Source organism: Ovis aries, chromosome 20 (assembly GCF_016772045.2).
Source record: "Ovis aries strain OAR_USU_Benz2616 breed Rambouillet chromosome 20, ARS-UI_Ramb_v3.0, whole genome shotgun sequence".
NCBI lineage: Eukaryota > Metazoa > Chordata > Mammalia > Artiodactyla > Bovidae > Ovis > Ovis aries.
This window is the reverse complement of record NC_056073.1, coordinates 51,018,529-51,038,323: the sequence shown is the minus strand read 5'-3', so window position 1 is coordinate 51,038,323 and position 19,795 is coordinate 51,018,529. Positions and strand designations below refer to the sequence as shown.

Sequence of the window (19,795 nt, the reverse complement as noted above, 5' to 3'; positions counted from 1 at the left end):
CACGCGGCCCCTTTCCTCGGCTCTGAGCATCTTTCTCTGGTCCGGGTGAGCGTCCAGAGGGCTGAAGGGGCGGTTGATCTTTCTTAAACTCCCAGCCTCCTCGAGCCCTCCCTTTTTCCACCAAGGACCAGTGTTGTCTTTCTGCCGGGGAGTGAGCCAGGCGGGGTGGGGGGGGTGTACACTTTGGGGCAAGAAACGCCTCCAGAAGGGCCACCGCCGGAGCTGGGCCCTGGGTGGGGGCGGCAGCCGGGCGGCCAGGAGAGGCTTTCCGGGAGAGGAGGCACCGGGCCGCTGTGGGATCCTGACCCGAAGGAGAGGCCAGAGGAGGCAAAGAGCCCTTATCTGCTGGGATGATTCTCTGCGAAGCCAGCATCGTGCCCGCCTGATGGGAAGGCAGGGGCCGGAGAGCGGTAATTTCTAAAGAAGTGAAGCGACAGCTTTCAAGGATCGTGAGATGTCCACAGGTTCCAAACTTCTGACCATTAGCTCCAGGACTGGGATAAAATGAACTTTATATTATTTTGGACCAGACGCCCGCTGACAGCGCCAGGGTCCCCACCCTCCAGCAAGTCTGCCCGGACAGCTGTGGGCCACACGCTGTCCCCTGGTGGACAGAGGTCACTGAAGAGTTCCTGGCTCGCCAGGTGCCTGTAACAGCCCAGGACTCATAACTAGTTCAGAAAACACTGAGCCGGTTGCCTGGGTCAGCTCAGGGACAGCATCTCCTGGAAAAAGATGACCTCACTCGACCCCTGGAGCTTCTTTCCAGAGAGACGACGTGGAAGATGATGATTCTCCCAGCAGAGGCATGCTTCACGTAAAAGGAGATGCTTGTTGAGGAGACTGAGCCCAGGACAGCCAGCCCCGCCCTGTGGGTGGAGAAAGGCTCACGCCTGCGGTACCTGACAGGTGCAGAGCATCACCTGAGACCAAGCTCAAGGGCACAGAACCCCTCGAAAGCCTCTTTCAGATGCAACGCACGGACAGGCTGTTTGAACAAAACTTACTGTGAGACTAAGTCCACTCACACTTTCTGAGCAGACAGCCCCCAGAGCAGTGTAATAGTTTATTTCCCCATTATTTTGATTTGGTTACCACTTAGCAAATCTGAAATTTTTCAGATCTAGCATTCTAGGATTCCTAGATGCAAAGGACACACAGGCTTCTGAGAGCATCACAGTCTTCAGCTGCAAGGGTTTTAACAGCACAGCGGGGGCAGGAGCTGGGGCTGAAGATCCGGGGGAGGGGCGCAGGCCCTGGGGTGGGGTTCTGTCTCATCTGTGCCCCCCCCCCCCGGCACACAGCTTATCACTGTCCACAGTCTGGATGCTGGTGAACTGACGATGGAACAGAAGGCAGCGTCGACACAGGTCCTCAGCGCTGAGACCCTCACGGTGGTCGGGAGCGAGGCGGGGCGCTGCTCGACACTGGGACGCACGGCAGGGTGTGTGTTTTTTTTTTAAAAACAAGCTGAACGTGTGAGATCTGATTTTTGGGAGGCTCATCGCAGCCAGGAAGGAAACAGGCTGCTGAACGCAACAGGAGGAGGGAGTGTTTAAAGAGCTGTCGAGATGAGGGCTCAGTAACACAGCCCATGAAAAACTGCCCTTTAAAACCTTTATTAAGATTCAAAATATCACAAATAAAAATCTGCTTTGAGAAGCAATTCACAGCAAAATTCATGACAAGATTATGTACAACTGTCCAAGGACTGTTCGGCCTGGAACAGTCCCAGGAGGGAGGCTGGGCAGTGGGAGGCCCTCTGCACCCGCAAAGTCCCCTCGCCGAGAGGCTGACGCGCGTTTGCCCTGGAGGAGGCTGGCCTGTCTCCTGCACTTCAGCTGTGCTGCAGACCCTTGTCTTCTTAAAGCGGTGAAGAGAGAAACCGGGAACCGGCCCTCACGACCTCCACATCGGGAACAGGGCTGGACGAGGCCACCCCCACACGCTGACACGTGTCCAGCTCCGAGTCGGGGCCCGAAAGGCGAGGCGCAAGATGACGCACATGGCAGGCAGACCGCGTGAGCTACACAGTGAGCTACAGCAGTTTATGGAGACAGGTAACAAAGACACAGAGCTTATGGAAGCTCAGCTCCTTCAGAGGAGACCCGCCTGTGGAGGGTGGGGTGATGTGACCGCGGAGGACGGGAGGGCTTACGCTTTGTCTGGATTTTCGCTAATAAAACGATTCACAGAAATGAAAGACCTTCCCTGGTGCAGCCTTCCCCAGGGACGCAGCTCGATCACCAGTCTGAGGACACAGCCCATGTCAGACCTGCACCCGGGCTTGCTCGCAGGGACCTGGTAAGAGAGCCTTGTTCACAGCTGAGCCCACGGATGCCTCTCTGCTCACGCTGGGCACAGCTGGACTCAGGTGGTCCCCACGGTCGTGGGCTTGTTGGGCCACGTGGAGCAGCTTCTCCACTGCAAAACGACCGCCTGGCTGGGTCTCTGCGTGGTGACGGAGGAGCTTCCGAAGCCATGATGTGAAGGAGCTCTCCGTGGTGCTCCAAAGACGCCGGTCTCTGCCCATGGTGTGACCAAACCTCAGGAACAAGAAACAAGCCGGGGGAGCCCCCGAGACCTTCCCTGCGGACCTAAAACTCTTCCAAGTAACAAGGGCCTAAGCTTGACAGCGCCCTCCGCTAACACCACACGGAGCTGCTGAGCCCACATCAGGGTCCCTCACCCAGACTGCTTCACGGTTCATCTGCCGCCCCACACTGTGGGTCCCCCAGACCACAGAAAGCCACGGCGCGCACGCGCTGTGCACGTGGACGGGCTGTGGCCCCAGCCAACAGCATCTGCCAGACACGGAGCTTGAGCCAGAGCAGCTTCATGTTGGAAAGGAGGCGAGGGAGCCGCATGCCTGCCCCTCCTGCCCCCTGGGGGTAATGTACCCCAGATGCTCACATCTATGAGATGTATAAGTCACTGTAGCCCACGGAGTGCAATCCCCTGTCGGAAGGGGCTCCCTCCGCCTGCTAATGAACCGCTTAGACTGCGCTGCAGGCCTCAAGGTGGGCTTGGCAGAAGTGCCCCAGGGGCAGGCGAGTCTGCATGTGGGGGGCACAAAGGACCCCTGAGATTTTTTTTTAAGTTTGTGTGTATCTGTAGAAAAGTAAAATCTGTTGGAAGAATCAAATTCTTCTTGTGGACGAGGTTGGATTGGAAAATAGGAAGATTCTCTTTGGGTTTTGCATTTTTATACTGTCTAACATTTCTGTAGTTAATATGAATTGTTTTACCCCTAAAAACGTCTCCCCCCCCAAAAAAAAGAAGAAATGACATTTCCAGGCTTCATTGCTTACTAAGCTGGATAAAAGCTACAATCTGTCTAATGCAAGTTTGTTGAATGACTTAAAGATACAGACTAGAATAAGAGAATACCAGTTTGTACACTGAGCCTAAAAGTCATGGCAGTTACTTCCCAGTAGGACAAAAATAAGCTGCTGCACCATGGCCCAGACATCTGTACTTTTCCAAAAGGAACAACAAATAAGTGGTTAAGTTCACTTAAGCAAGTAGATATCTTAGTGATTCTATAAAAAGCTGTGTTTGGAAAAAGCCCAATAATTTTAAGGCCCTGTCACACTATCACTGGCATGAGGAAGCGTGTAATATACAGAATAAGCAAAAACAGCTCCCTGGGCCTGCAGTTGCTCAATCTGCAGAGCGCCGTCCTGCCCTGAGCAGGGCCCCCCCGCCTCGAGCAGGGCCCCCCCCCGGGACGTAGTGTTGCCATGGCAGCCGGTCTCCTAACAAACAGGACGGGAGGGGACGCTCACCCAGCTTCAGAAACGCAGCTCGGGCTGCTGGTCTGTCAGTCTCTTTCTGCTATAGCAAGAATTTCTATAGCATGAGAGATAAAAAGACAAACAGAAGATATCTTAACCAGTCAGCTCAGCTCAGTTCAGTTCAGTCGCTCAGGCGTGTCCGACTCTTTGCGACCCCATGAATCTCAGCACGCCAGGCCTCCCTGTCCATCACCAAATCCCAGAGTTCACTCAGACTCACGTTCGTCGAGTCCGTGATGCCATCCAGCCATCTCATCCTCGGTCGTCCCCTTCTCCTCCTGCCCCCGATCCCTCCCGGCACCAGTCTTTTCCAATGAGTACGAAGTGACAAAACCTGGTACTCGGGGTGGCCCTGATGCTTTTGGCTCGAGAAACACCACAGGGTCACACCAGCTGGGTTCTGGGCCTAGGGCTGCGGGGATTGCAGGCAGGAGGTGGTGGGCCACCCAGGGAGGGGCCCCGGGAAGGTGGGGACCCCAGGAGCCGAGTCTGTCCTGCCGTCAGCATCCCGAGGCGCGTCACCCCCAGCGGCTGGAGCGCTCCTCCTCTGGGCAGGATGGCCTCACACGTAGGTTCTACTTCCCTGAGAAGCAGGCTGGCACTTGGGCCCCTTCGTGCCACCCTAGTAGTCAGCAATGAAGCACAGGCTTCTCGATCTTCACACAAGAAAGAGTTCACATCAGACAGGAGACAGCAAGTCAGTAAGTGTAAACCAGGTGACGATGAATTTCCACATTCGTCCGCAGAAGGTCCTGAGAAGCATTCTTTCTCCTGGAAAAAGCTCATCTGTCACATTGATTTTCTACCAGTGTTCTCCTCAGGAGTGGGACTGAAGCCCCCATTCCCCATTTTGCAGAGAAGGAGCAGGGGCTCAGCCAGCGGCTCTCTGTGCGCGTGTCACACACGCACGGTCTCCGGCCCCGGGGCTCTCATTCCTGGATGGAGGAGTGTCTCGGGGGCCTGTGGAAGTCCTCCGGGCCACCGACGTGCTCGGGCAGGTCGTAGCCCCTGAGGAAGTGTCCGCTGTTTTGCTGGGCAAAATAATACAGCTGTCTGGCTAGCAGAGGTTCAACCTGCAGTGAAGATTGAAACAAGACATCATGGCCATCTGGCAGGAAGCCTCCACATCTGAGGACACGGTCACACATGCAGGGAGGTGCTGCGACCGTGAGGACGTGTCACGTGAGGAGCCTTCTGGAGGACACACTGACCTACAAGCAGGATCTACTGAATTTTGCGCTTCAGTTGAACGGAAAGGTAATAATGCTGTTTGTAAACCAACTGCCACTTGAAATTTATACTAAACGAGAACTAAACAAAGCACATTGGTAAAATGACCAAATTAAGGGCAAGTTCAAGGTGCACGCGAGCTCAGGCACTGCCGTTGCGTCCAGCTCTTTGCAGCCCTATGTTCTGCAGCTAGCCAGGCCCCTCTGTCCATGGGGTTCTCCAGGCAAGAACACCAGAACGGGTTGCCAAGCCCACCTCCAGGGATCTTCCTGACCCAGGGACCAAACCTGAGTCTCATTAAAGTTTAAGGTAATCCGGTAAGTTAGACCAAGGGACTTATTTTTCCACATCTGGCGTTTAACAGGGATGGTGGAGAAAGGGAAGTGAGCTGACCCCAGATCCCTCTAGTCTCAGTATGAGGGTGGAGCACACTCACCAGAGTATTCAAGCTCAGCTTTTTCTGAACTCACAGTGAGAAGCTGAGCACATTCATCCTGTCAGGTATGCGAGCCCACATATAGCGGCTCAAGCGTAACTCATCTGAAGCCACTGAAGCAAATCCAACCCATGATAAGAGGGGCAAGACTCCTGGGTGCACCCAGGGTCCCAGCTGACCCAGGCCAGTGCGTGCCAGCCCCGAGACTCAGACGCAGGGCTCACCACCATCTTCCGAGGTGCCGTGTGCCCGCGCCGAGGTCATTCAGTCCTTGGACAGTTGTTAACAAGAATCCGTTATTATATCAGTAACTGTCGGTCAGTGAGAGAATTCACGAGAAAACTCTAAAGATTTATGGGGACTACATTTCTGTTGGTTGGTCAGTTGTTTTTTGATTTTATGATCAAGAAGCAGGGGTTGTGTGGATACATATATATGTATGGCCAAGTCCCTTTGCCATCCACCTGAGACGATCACAACATTGTTAGTTGGCTATACTCTAAAATATAATTTAAAGTTTTTTTTTTTAATTTTAATTAAAATCTTTTTTTTAAAGATGTGACCTGAATTCTATTATTGTTTGGTGTGACGTTCCCTGCTGCTATTTGTCACCTGGGCTTGTTAATAACCTCCACAGGTCACAGCCACACAGAGGCTTCAATTTCAAATTTGAAAATTCCAAGTATTCAAAACTCTGCTTTCTGCGGCAAATCAATGCTACATGCTATCTCTCTAACCCTTCCTGCCTTCCTTTTCTGTGAAAGATGTTTGCTCGGTGCAGGTGAGCCCGTGCTAGACTCTGCTGGAAAGCGAGACCATGGCCTGAGCTGCCCAAAGGCCGTAAGAGACTCTGCTCCACCAAACACACACAGCCCTCAGCTCGCGACAATCTAATAAATTCTAACAACCAGAAATAAAAGAGGATGGGGGCCTTTTGGAGGGGCTTACACAATACTCAAGTCAGGGGGAAAGCTTCCCCTTAAGGGAAGATCAGCTAGAAGGCATTTTTAAAGTAACATTAAATGTCAAGAATTTTAAAGGGCAACTTTTAGCCCCATCCTTTTACATCCCTATGAAATGGGAATATGACTATTTCCTTGGAAAACAAAACAGATGGGATGCGTGCAGTGCAGGCCAGAGGTCACCCCAGGTGGTGATGGGCAGGTGTCCAGGGCGGGGAGGCTGCTCACCGGACATCCTCCCTCCCACTCTGCCCAGGGCCCAGGGCACTTATTTCCCATCTGAACTCCTCTAAGTGGGGCCCTGCCCTGATTCACCCGAAGGTAAGCAGACACTCACGTGGGCAGTGATGAGCTTGCGCTGCCTCTGAGGGTCTGGGAACTCCTCCCCGAAGCACAGAGTCACCTGGAACCTCGGCAGTGGCCGGCCGTGGTGCGCGAACGCCTGCAGCTCTGCAGACCAATGGAAGCAGTTCAGAGACCCACACGCTGGACGCGGGGCAGGGATGGGAGCCCACGCAGGTGTGGGGGCCAGACAGCAGTGAGGGTGGGACCAGACGCAGGGTGCACATGAGCGTTTGTTTCCACAGGTCTCCCCTGGGCATCACCTCCACCTCGAGGGGGCTGCACCCCAAGAGGGGGGCTCCTTTTGCAGCTTTGGACCCACAAGGAGGCAAAGGTCTCGGAAAGGAGTAGGGGAGGCCAAAAAGGAAATGGAGCTGTGTTTAGCCAAAAGAATCGTTTACACGAGGAGAATCTGCTTCTTCCAAAAAATCAGAAGTTTCTGATTTGACCCAGGACCTCTAAGCCGTGGTCTGTGTTGCCCACGACCTCCGACATCCGCAGAGTGCAGGACGTTATCTTGGAGACCCGGTGACTCTGAGCTGCTTCCCTCAGAAGGGAGGGTGGGATGAGGCCCCAGGCCCGCGCCGCCCACGTGCACCAGCGCCCTGGCCCCGCCCCCAGAGCACATGTCAGTCCGCAGAGGAGAGGCTCACATGGGCGCGGCCGCGTGCGCACAGCCGCCTGGCCTTATCAGATGTGCGCGCGGGCTGCGGGGCTGTCCCCAGAAGGTTGCAGATCCTGAATGGGTAGATATCAAAGATTTCCACTGTTCTCTTCAACCGAAGAAGTTTCTAGCTAACTCACTGGACCATTGACTTCCTGCTTTTTTTTTTTCTTCCAGAATTCAAATCAGACCTAACTGACTTCAGCAGAACGTGTGCCAGGCTTGCACACTGCGAGGGGGCGGGGGTGACACCCACGCCTCTGTGTTGGCTCACTTCTCTGAAACAGTTGGCTGAGAGGCCTGGCGGCTCAAGAAGGTTCGCGGGAATCCCTGACTGGAGGGGCCTGTCTGCACAGCTGCAGCTTTTCGTTCACAGTTTCCTCCCTGAACCTCAGAAAACACTTCAAGACGAGAGGCTGCCCTAGCACAGAGCACAGCCCTGGCTCACAGGGGAGAGCGAGACCGAGGCAGCTCCTGGTCAGAGACAACATGAGGGGCACACAGCCCCACATGAGGGGGCACACAGCCCTCCATGAGGGGAGACACAGCCCCACACGAGGGACACACAGCCCCACACGAGGGGACACACAGCCCCACACGAGGGGAGACACAGCCCCACACGAGGGGAGACACAGCCCCCCATGAGGGACACACAGCCCCACATGAGGGAGCACGCAGCCCCACATGAGGGAGCACGCAGCCCTCCATGAGGGGAGACACAGCCCCACACGAGGGACACACAGCCCCACACGAGGGACACACAGCCCCACACGAGGGACACACAGCCCCACATGAGGACATGAGGGGACACACAGCCTCACATGAAAGGGCACACAGTCCCACATGAGGGACACACAGTCCCCTATGACGGGGCACACAGTCCCCCATGAGGGACACACAGTCCCACATGAGGGAGCACGCAGCCCCACATGAGGGAGCACGCAGCCCTCCATGAGGGGAGACACAGCCCCACACGAGGGACACACAGCCCCACATGAGGGAGCACGCAGCCCCACACGAGGGACACACAGCCCCACACGAGGGACACACAGCCCCACACGAGGGACACACAGCCCCACATGAGGGAGCACGCAGCCCTCCATGAGGGGAGACACAGCCCCACACGAGGGGAGACACAGCCCCACACGAGGGACACACAGCCCCACACGAGGACATGAGGGCACACACAGCCCCACATGAAAGGGCACACAGTCCCCCATGAAGACATAAGGGAGTACACAGCCTCCCATGAAGACATGAGGGGACACACAGCCCCACATGAGGGAACACGCAGTCCCCCATGAGGACATGAGGGGGCACACGGCCCCACATGAGGGGACACACAGCCTCACGTGAGGACATGAAGGGACACACAGCCCCTCATGAGGGGGCGTAGAGTCCCTCATGAAGAAGCGCACGGCCCCACATGACGGGCCCACAGTCCCAGAGGCTGACGGCCATGCACAACAGAGCTCCCTTCCTGCAGCTGCGGGGCCAGAGACACCCCAAGAGGCGAGGGCCCCTTCTCCAGGATGAAGCCCTCCCACCCACAGCGAACCTTCTGAATCCAAGACCTGTCACCTCGAGGAGGCCCAGAGCCAGGCTCTTTTGGACTTGGCCACAGACCTCAGACTCCTGGCTCCTCCTCGAGCCCTGCGGCAGGCGGTCCACACACTGGGCCCAGGGTGGACAGCCCCATGTGTTGTGAGGCCTGGGTCAGGCAGGGATTGCTGCCAGGGACCAGAGGTTAGCTCTCCCTCCTCCTCCCGGTTTGCCTCTTGGGGAGGGTGAGTCACCAGGGACATGTTTGCTTGGGCAACGAAAGAGAATCTAGAGCAGTCTCAGCAAATGGGAGCCATGGACCCCGGAGCTGAGCACCGTCTCTGCTGGCGGACTGCAGGGGCTGTGCTCCAGGTGAGCTGAACCAAGAAGCAGCTTCGGGGAAGGGAGGCCCAGGAAAGCCCAGACACAGGCTGTTTCTGAAGGAGGCGCTCATACAAAAAGAGCTAAGTATGAGGGAGGACCAGCTCTCCGTCCAGAAGAGGCCTGATGATGGGGACAGCCGAATGGACGCTGGGGACGGACTCCCCCACAAGGTGGCCGCAGGGCTCACAAAAGCCCGGGGCCTGATTTAACTGCCACGAAATCAATACTAGGAAAACAAAACCTGGTGACTCTGGAAAATGTGATTTGAAATCTAGAAACAACTCATAAATTCCCCTCTGCAAAATCAGTTCTGCGCACTCGCGGGGTCCCGCCTGCTGGGAGACGTCTGCTGAGGGTGGTGCATCTCGCAGCCACGAGCGCTGGCGATGCGTCCCGAACTCTTAGTGTTTCCAGGGGCCACAAAAGAGCTGAACCATCACAAATATGCTGCTGCAGCCACTGTACCAGGAAAACAGGAGCCTCACTGGCCGGTGAGGAGTAGCTACGTCCTCAAACTCTAGGACCTCAGCCTGAACCCCAGCCCCGGGACAATCTCCCGCTCTTCACAGGCCCCCGCAGATGGGGTGACAGGTGAACCAACAGGAGGCCTACTCTGGGGCCGGGCCGGGTGGGCGCAGGGCCGCAGAGAAGGGAGCCCTGCCCAGCGGCCTGCTGCCATGCCAACCGTCACCAGCCCCACGCCCCCAGGCCCAGCTCGCACAGGCGCCGCGTCCCGGCCAAGCCTCTCCAACCTCACCTGATAGGAACTGCTGCGTGTCGAACAGCTTGCAGGTCTGGTCTCTCTCCAGCTTGTTGGGCCGGTCGCTGGGGATCGCCAGGGGCCCGTCCCAGTAGATCCTGCTTTGGCAGAGTCTCTTGGCATAGAGCCCATCGGGGGCCATCCAGAGGACCACGCCCCTCTCCAAGTGGCCGAGCAGCTTCTCAATGTTCTTCCTCTGGCTGTTGTCCTCCGGGTAGGGAAACAGGACCTGGTCCAGGCTGCTGGCGTCGTAGGTGTGGCCGTGGGAGATCCGGCAGCCCTCGGGGCTGGACGTGGTCAGCTCCTTGACCAGGATTTCCCGGTAGTACAGGCAGATGTGGAGCCGGCAGTCTGGAAGCACAGCCCTGGCGGTCAGTGTGGGCTCTGCGCCGGGGGCCTGGGGCTGGTGCTCGGCAGGGGCCAGGCGACGGCCCGAGAAGAGCGTCGTCGGTGGGACGCCTGTGCCAAGGGGTCTCGGGGCAGACACTGCAAGGCCTATGCCCCTCTCTGAGCCTGAGCCCGCCCAATGGTGGAGGACTTCTGCGTCAGTCTGTGCCGCTCTCTAACCCAGCATTTTTCCAAATGTGTGGGACACAGAATTCGGGGAAGAGCTCAGTGGTGGTGATGACAGCATTTATGTCTAACGCACCAAGTCACATGCCACCAAACAAAAGCTCACTTTAAGCTTGGCAGTCAGTTTTGACTTTGGAAGAAGTAAACCCTGCCTTAAATGATTCTTATAGGCAAAAAAGTACAGTGGTCTTTCAGAAAAAAGGCAAATATATCCACACATCCAAAACTACACTAAAAACATCAGTATGATGTCATTTAGGAAAAGAAAATCATACACACAGCAGCACACTGAAGTTTGGGGAAGGACGAGCCTTGATAGCTGGTGAGCTCTGAGTGGTGGGACTACGTTTTTATTTCACATTTTGCTTTACTGATTTTTAACTTATTTTCTCACTCTGCATGTTCTACTCTTATTATAAAATTACCTCGAGAAGGAAACAGCCCAAGCGTAAAGTCCGCTGAGACGTACCTCGGTTTGTGTTTGAGTCTGAGGATGGCTCTAGAGCCGCACTTTCTCCAAAACTAAACAATATAAGTTCAGTTCTGAAATTTTGCTGATTTTAGAATCCTCTCTAAAATCTGACCAATGGGCTGAAAGGACCAACCTGGTTTGCTGAGGGCCCCGGACTTGAAGTACGAGGGGGAACTGTGTGGGGCTCAAGCCTGAGCAGGTGGCTGACCTTGGATAAACGGCTAGGATGGTAATCTGTACTGAGCTCTCATTCCTCAAGGGTAAGTTTTGAGGCTCAGACAGTCCACGTTACTGCCTCCAGCCGCCTCTGCCACTCCTGCCGCTGTGAACCCAGAGGAGTAGGTGTCGGCTACTCAGGGTTTCATTTCGTTGAACGTCATCAGAAATCACGAGGTCACAGGGATATAAATAGCTGCTTATTTCCTACTTTCTAGGCACACACTCAAGTCTTAAGTGCTTAAGGAAAGGGTTTGAAAGTTTCTAAAAACAACACAGGCCTTTCTGCTCAGACACCTCTGCTCCCTCCACCATCCAGGAGCATCTGAAACAAGCAGCAAGCCTCCAGAACCTCAGAGCCAGAAAGAGCCCATCGGCCAGCCCAGCTCTCCCGGGAGCAAGGAAGGGCCCCAGCTGTGCTCTCTTGAAACCTGGAGAATCCAGCTTATGTTTCCTGTCACTGATTTTCAAAAAGGGCAGGGAGCAGGTTGAGAATTCCAAAGCACAAGCTATTCATCTTTAACATATGCAAGTCTCATTTCAAAACAATCAAAACATTATCTAAAGATAAATATACATATATCACACCTGCTTAGTACAGCTCAAGGTGTTTTCCTTAAAACAGGTGAGATGGCTGAGATGCAGGCCTCTTTTAGAGGTGAAACTCTAAAGACCAGATCTGATCTGGATTTGTGTGTGAGACACACCACACTCAAAGGAAGAGCAAGATGCTGGCTGCGAAGGCACTGTACGTGATGAGGAGAAAGAACCCGGAACTAGCGTCCTGGGAAGCCGATGGGCCACCTGTTTGCAGCTAAGCCTGCAAGGACGATGAGGAGCTCCTGCGGTGCGGTGTGAGAAGCTGGCTGGAGGGGCCCTTGGCAAATGGAACTGGGGCACCTGAACGTTCCTGGGGAGCTGACACGGCTCAGAGCCACCTGGGGAAGCGGGTCAGGCTGGGAAGCTGGCCACGGATGCTAACTCTTCTACCCACTCCAGACCCCAGCTGCTCTCACGGACCCCTCAAATCCACCCACGGTGACAGGACCCTCGCAGACGCCGCCTCCAGGGGGCCCCACTCACCTGAGAGGGCCAAAGCTTCGGCAGACCTTATGCTTGGCTCTATGGGGATCCCGGGGGCCTGGGACTCAGGCGGGGCACAAGCATAAAAGGTTCCTGTGACCTGGCAACCTGCATTTGCAAATAAAAGTCAGATGCTGTCTAACAGAGTCCCTCGGACGCAGAGGGAAGTTGCCTCTGCCTGAGGGTGGCCCGTCAGCCCCAGGGGTGCACCAGGCTGGGAGGGAAGGGCCTGGGCCCTCTAGAGCGACACTGCCCACCCCGCACACACCTCCTCCTGAGAGGCAAGGAGGCTGAGGTCCTACTGGAAAACCAAGGCTGAAGAAGGACGGAGCCTCTTCACAGCTGGGAGGAACCCTGGCGTCACCTCTGCAGTCTTCTCCCTCCCTCTCTCCCTGCCTTCCTTCCCTTCTTTTTTGTCCTCAACCCCTCCACCGCCTCAGAGTCACCTGTGTGTGTGTGTCTGCTGAGAATGCTTGAGACCCACTGTCCCAGTCACTTTCCAGGCCACACTGCAGCGTCCACCGTGCACACCAGGCTCAACCCCTAGGCATCACTTGTCTCACAGCTGGAAGGCTGTGCCCGGTCCCTGCACAGCTGATGGGCAGGGTGACTGAGTCCAGAGTCCGTGCGATTCACCCCACGCACACAGCGAGCTCACAGCAGAGCTGAGCCCAGGTCTCTACATGAGTTCCAACCTCCAAGAGCCAGACCAAAACCCTACACGTTGACAGGCCCGCTTCCTTAGTTGCTGCTCCTGGGTTCAGGAGGAAAGGGAACCACGTCTCCAGCCGGCACGGCAGCTGTGTTGCGTGAGACGTTAACGGAGCGTGTGCGCCAGAACCTCAGTCGGCTGGCGCATCACTTAATGTCTCTCACGCGTCAAGGTCTGTCCACCAGCCTGCCCTCTGCACCAGAGCCGCTAGCTCAGCGGAGCTGACGCACCAGACCCAGGTCTGAACTGCAGGAACCCGTCCAGCACCAGCTGACTCTCCCACCACAATACGGAAGGCCAACTTTTGCTGCAAATCACTCTTAAAAAGCTAATAAAACCAAACTTTGTGACTTAAAAAAAATATGTCACTCAAAACCAATCTTAAATAATAGGCTACTTCTTCAATTCCATAAGCCAAGAGTGAGCTGGACATGACTAAAAAGGAGCCGATACTGCTAGAACATTCAAAAGATCTAGGTGTTGACAGTCTCAGGATTTCTGTGTAAACAACTAACTCACAGGCCTTGACAGCTTCTGCTCTGAAGCACTGAACACACGGTGTGAAATTCTCTCTGCACTTGGCACACTGGTGCTTCTGAGAGAGGCCTCATTCTGGGGGGAGGCCTGCAGGGAGCACAGCGGCCAGCCCAAGAGCAGCGCACACCAGGCCCTGTTCTGTGGAGGCCTTCTGTGTTTCCTTCACAGGACTTGCACATCCCTTTCTTACTGTCACCTCTAATCCCAGGAACGACTGCCTGGACACACCACTGCTTAAGAGAAATCTATCAGCACAAAAATCCCCTGGGGTCCCTGCGGGCTGAGGTGGGCGCAGGGGGGTTGGGCCACAGCTGTGGGATGCCAGCTTTACAGATGTGTAGACAGAGACAGTCAGGATTAAGGGACGGTCCAGCCTTCTCTGGGAACACTAACAAAATCAACTACTTCTTGCCCAAGATTAAAAATAAAATTTAAGATTATTCAAGGAGGAACAAACACGTTAGCTTACTAAACATAAAGTCGGCCAGTCTGAATTCTGAGTTCCCTGTCCTGTGTGGCTGGGCTCTGGGGTCAGGGGACCTGGAAGTGGTCCCCAGCCCTCAGTCTCACTCGGCAGTGATGGGCACATTGCTTACATTCTGTGAAAAGCAGGGCAGCTTCCCGGGGCCTGGTGTGACCCCTGGTTCCATGACGCAGCCCCGAGTCTGTCCAGGTGCACAGTGGGCCGGGCACCGTGGACCCGGAGTCCTCTGGGGCACGTGCCCTCCTTTACTGCACCCGGGGCCCTCCCCGGCAGCTCTGAGCAGGGAGAGAGCCATGGGACTGCCCGGAGGTCAGGCCAGGAGGGGCCAGGCCCTCTGGCCACAGGCCCTGCCCTTACCATTTTCACAGGCTGGGCTTTGCCAGTGGTGGCCGCGGGGTCCGAAGGTCACGGGACACTGATACGGGATCTCTGCGTGCGGCTGGTCCGGGACGAACTCCCTCCAGCCCCGGTCATGGGCCGGGATCATGTAGTTGTGAACCTGCTGGAGGAATCAGAGGGGGGCTGGAGAGCAGAGCGGCCAGCTCGGGGTCAGCCTGGGGGAGCCCCCCAGACTCCTCCGGGACTGCTTGTGTGGCGGGCAGCCAAATCCTCTTATTATAGGAAAAGCTGTGGTGGAAACTCGCCACGAAGAATCGAAAGCGCAAGTGAGACAGTGCCGTAAAGCGGCGCTTTATGTGAGGCTTTATGTGACGCTTCATCACATGGCTAAACCAAGAGCCTTTCTGGGGGCTCTGCCTCCCTTCCAGCAAAGTGGATAAAACAGGGCTGGGATTCACATCGGAAAAGTCCGACGGGGTCAGCTGCCCTGTGGTTTCACATGACAAAGCCCTGCTTCCAAAATCTTTGGCTTCCACAAAAGGTCTGTTTCCCAGAAGATTGAAGAGTCAGTGGGGAAATCTAACCAGCAAGCAGATACACCCACCCTCGTCTCCCTCTCTTCAAACCCCAGCACCAGGTGGAGACTGACACACCCATCCAGTGACCTGGGACGTGGCTCAGCAGTTTGACAAACAGCAAAACGGAGTTCTGCTCGCTTCTGTTTGCAGGCCGCTCCCGCCACGTGGGACCTGGCCCAAGCGCCCCTCACAGGCCCAGCCTTCCCTGCTCGGAGCCCTGCCCCTCCCGCACCTGGGCAGGCAGCGAGGCGTACGGGGTCGGCATGCTGTACGGGTGGCTCATCTGCATCTGCGGGTCCTCCATGGTCAGCTGCTTTGCTCCTGAGGGTTTGGGGAAAAGGGAAATGCGCGGTGTGAAGAAGGAACTGACAGCATGAAACGTCAAATCTTAGAAAAACACCTGAGAGTCCAGTTCCTAGAATGCATAGCACAGTGTTGACAAATAGGGCATTTTCCTGCAACTCCCTTGGGCAATTGTTTGTCCAGGCCATTAAACTGGTTCCTACAAGGCGCCACAAAGCGAGCCCAAGTCGAGAAGCCTGAGGGCGATGGGCCTCGTGGCACGAGCTCCCCCAGCAGACGTCCATCTAGTGAGGTCACCTGTGGTTTGTTAAACTGGGCTTTGCTCTGGGTCCAGAATCTTGGAAAGTGGGAACCTTAGTTTCAATAAGCAGCCCAGTTGACCACGGCAAAGTTTGAATGTTGACACTTCTCTTACTACAAATGGTAACGAAATGTAGATCATGAACCTTCCCTTCCTCAAAATGGCTAATCACGAGAGACAGATGAATAAGTAAAGTTTCAAACAGCTTTTCCGTTCTTGGCTTGGAAATCGGGCCCGAATCTCAGGAGAACTTCCTAGAAAACGCAGGCGTATGCACACACAGGAAGAGACCAGGAGCCTGAGACCACCCGGCAGCACCACCGCGAGAACTCCCCCTTGGGGCCCAGAGAAGCTGGGAAACCCGCCCGCTAGGCTGGACCGGGAGGCCAAGGCGAGCCGGCTACAAAGCAGCAAAGGGAAAACAGGACCCTGACAGGGAGCCGTCTTGAGGCGCGAGCGCAGGTGGCCCCAGCCCGGCAAGCCCCACCTTTCTTGGCTCCCTCGGGGACGATCCGGTACACTTTGTAGGGGTCCGAGATGTCCAGCTGGCTCCGCTCCACCAGCTCCTCGAAGTCGTTGCTCTTGTTCAGAGCACACCGCAGGCGTGTCTTCCAGGTGGGAGGGTCTGGCTTGTCGATGCCTTCTCGAAACTTCCCTTTAAACAGTGCCCAAGCCTGGTGAGAAAAAGTGGGGAAAAGTTAAAATGCAGGTCTTTCAAAAAAGAATCTGGAAATTGTATCTCTAAAGCAAAGAATGGCGGCAGGGGCTTCAGGTCCACAGGAAGGTGGGACAGAGGGTGTTTATGAAAGACGGGTGAGATTGAGGACCCCACAAAGCCCACCCCTCAGGAAGCAGTTAGGCTGGAAGCAAAGACAGAGCTGAGGGCTGAGGGGCCACCGCAGGGCACCTCTGGACGTTAGGGAGCCTGAGGCAAGCCTTACTCTTCCAGCAAGTTTCCTGAGGAAGTCCCCCTGCCACGCTCTGCCCACAGGTGGTGGGGCTGGGCCCTAAAGCACTGGCCACTGGGTAAACTGCCCAAGGGGAAAACGGTCAGGACAGGGACACACACACGGGGCAAAGAGAAACCCCCAGAGAGAGGCCCAAAGGAGACCCTGAGAGGGAGAGAGAGGAGAAAGAGGAAGGGAGAGAGACGGAGAAAACTTTCCAGGGAGAGACTCGGGAAGAGGGAGTCACACAGAGACAGTGAGACAGAGGGAGAGACGCGCCCAAGGACCAGAGAGAGCCCGAAGGAGAGCGCTGGCCAGAGAGGGGGCGTGAGGCGGGACAGCGTGGAGAGGGCGCAGGGACCAGCCCCGAGCGGCGCGGCGCACACAGCTGCCCGCGCGCAAGGAGGAGACACAGTCGGTACGTGGAGGCGAGGAGGTACCCAAAGTTCCAGAAAGAGGGCCCCAGGGAGAGAGAGGCGCAGCCTTGGCCCACCCCTCTACCCGGCGGGAGCGCGGACGGGCATCTGACTCCGGGGGACCGTGCGCCCCTCAGGCGTGGCACCGGCTCCGCCCTCTGCGAAGTTACCAGAGCAGCCGCGGGACCCCCGCGCTCCCGCACCAGGCCCGGTGCGCGCGGCGCGGACCGGCCCCCGGAGCCCGGGGCGGGTCGGCGCGCGGGCCCTGGCCCCTCCCAGCCCCGCCCGGGCACCTTGAAGAGCGCGGCGTCCTCCTCGCGGTTGTAGTCCTGCTTGCCCGCGTGCTTCCAGGGGATGCGGAAGATGCTCTTCTCCTCGTTCTCCCACACCAGCCCCGGGTACTTGCCGCTGTCGATCTGGTCGATGAGCCACTGGCGGAGCTTCCCGTTGCCGCAGCTCACGGAGCTCATGCCGAACTCGCCGCCTCGGCTGCCGCCCTCCAGGTTCATGCCCCGCGCGCCGACGCTGTCCCTTCGCAACCCAGGCTTCGCTCCGGCACTCGCTCCGCGCTGCGGGGAGAGGAGGCGGCCCTCGGCAATGACCACGAGGCCGCAGAGCCTCGGAGGCGGCGAGGCGCGCGCCGCCGAGTCTGTGACGCCCGAGCCGCGAGAGAAGGCCCTTCTCAGCCGCCCCGGCTCGTGCGTGCCCCTGGCGCGCCGCCCTCCCGCCTCCCTGAGCTCGTGCGCGACCTCACCTTCTGGACGCTCCACTCGCGTTTCCCCCCGCGGCCCGCACGCCGCCCAGACTCAGGGCTCTGATCTTCGCGCACCCCCGAAATCCAGCCGCCCCCACGCGTGGGCCTCCGTTTGCTCTCGTACTCCCGCTCCCCTGCCCAGGCCCAAGCCGTGGACAGTCCATCCCCCGTGCCACGGCCAGTTTCCGCCCGCGCCCCCGCCCGCGCCCCCGCGCCCCGGTGGCCCCGCGTGTTCCGCACGCGGGCTCCCCCGTGGCCTGGCCTTCCAGGTGCGCGGCGGCGGCAGCTCCCCCGCGGCTCTCTCTGAAACCCGCACTCTTTGCCCCAAGAATGCCCCGGAGCCCCAGACAGGTAGCGACGACCAGGTGGCCCGGGAGCCACACGCGGCAGAGGGACCCGGCCTCAGGCGGCGAGCGCAGCCTCGTCGTGGGGGATCCCCGCGCGCCGAGCATCAGCCGGGCGGGGAGGCCCGCGGGGAGCGCGGGGGCGGGAAGGTGCCGGGAAGGCGGGGGTCGCGGAGCGCGGGGCCCCTCGTGGCCTGAACTTGGAGCGCCTCCTCTTCCACCACCGGTCGGGAAGACGCGGGCTCGGGGCCGAGGGGGCTGTGAGCCCCTCAAGAGCGAGGAGCAAGAGAAGCAGCCTCGGGAGGAAGGGGCCGTCCCCGCGGTCAGGGCTGCCGCCCGGGGTGGGTCCCTTCGACGACCCCCTCGGGCGCTGATGGCCCAGCGACCTCGTTACCACAGCCGGCCCCGCGCGTGGCCTCCGGGGCCCGGGCTCGGCCGACCCGCGGACGCCGGGGCCGCGGGACTCCCCGGCCAAGGGCAGACGGGGTGGGCGTCGGGGTCCCTCGAGGGGCGTGCTCTCGCCTGGCGCCGACGCCGCGGCGGCCCGCGCTGCCCCGAGGCGGCCCCCACCCGGCTGGCCTCGCGCCGGGCTCCTGCGGTAGCGGGCTGGCAGCCCGCGTCCTTCCCGACCCCAGTCTTACCTCGCCCCGGCTTGAGCTGAGGGCAGCGGTGAGTCCCAAGTCCAAGCAGCGAAACTAACCTCGGAGGTAGGAAAGAGGAACTTTATAAAGCTTGAAAGCCGCGCTCGGGGCGGGGCCTACGCGGGGCGGGGCCGACCGGGGCGCCTCCCGGCGGGGCGGGGGCCGCGGGCGCGGGCCGGGCGCGCGGGGCTGGCCCGGGGGTTCCGGGCAGGGGGCCGGGCGCGCGGGGTGCGGCGGGGTCTGCGGACGGAGGGCCGGGGGCGCGGGGCCGGAGCTGGGCTAGGGGCTGCGGACGCAGAGCGCGGGGCGCGGGGCCGGGTCGGAACCCGGGCTGGCGGGGCGCCGGCTCCCAGCTGGGCGCGCGGGGCTGGTCTGGGGGCTCTGGGCAGGGAGCCGGGTGCGCGGGGTGGGGTAGTGGGCTGCGGACCGAGAGCCGAGGGCGCGGGGCCAGGCGGCGCTGGGGACGCACCTCGAGTCGGGCGCACGGGCCGGGGGAGCCTCACTCGGGCGGTTTCCTGCCGAGGGCAAGGCGCGAGGGGACCTCGTCTCCGCGGCGGGACCGCTGAGCAGGAGCTCAGCTACAGCGGCGCTGTCAGGGCGGGAAGTGGGGGCGTGCAGGAGCGGGAATCTGGTGCGATGGGGACTGGGCTTGCAGAGCTCGTAACCAAAGACAGGACTGTCCGTGTCGACCGACCGTGGGTGGGTGGGGGGCACCCTTGGCTGTCACCGAGAGCCCCGCCCCTCCGCCGTGTTTAGAGAACATCACACTCATTGAAAAGAAAAAAGGAAATGGCCCAGATACCTTGAGCTATAAACTGCGCTCACACGCTGTCTGGGCTTGAAATGCTCTCATCCTGCTGGTCGGCTCAACTGGAGGACTTCAGTAACTGAGACAGCACCCCCACAGCTTTAGCTGTGGCAGCAGGGAAGAACTGGAAGAAGTGTCCAGGTCCACCTCTCAGTGGCATAGTTTTAACC

The 19,795-nt window shown here is 58.2% G+C and overlaps 1 protein-coding gene across 4 annotated transcripts; it reads right to left on the bottom strand.

The window, feature by feature from the left end:
• Positions 1–1,603: 1,603 nt before the first annotated feature.
• Positions 1,604–18,877, bottom strand: IRF4 (interferon regulatory factor 4). 4 transcript variants are annotated; one of them, XR_009597785.1, is made up of 10 exons: positions 18,818–18,877; positions 17,372–17,647; positions 16,203–16,389; positions 15,344–15,432; positions 14,552–14,696; positions 12,462–12,569; positions 10,115–10,468; positions 6,763–6,875; positions 4,018–4,870; positions 1,604–3,852 (listed from the first exon to the last, which is right to left on the bottom strand). XR_009597785.1 is itself a non-coding variant. In XM_060403818.1 (9 exons), exons 2-9 carry the CDS (start codon positions 17,585–17,587, stop codon positions 4,727–4,729), a joined length of 1,356 nt encoding a protein of 451 aa, XP_060259801.1. In that variant the 5' UTR covers positions 17,588–17,647; positions 18,818–18,877; the 3' UTR covers positions 1,604–4,726. The 4 variants fall into 4 exon arrangements, 3 of the variants coding, with proteins under 3 accessions (XP_060259801.1, XP_060259802.1, XP_060259803.1); XM_060403818.1 differs by having other exon boundaries at positions 1,604–4,870; XM_060403819.1 differs by having other exon boundaries at positions 1,604–4,870; positions 14,552–14,693.
• Positions 18,878–19,795: the final 918 nt, after the last annotated feature.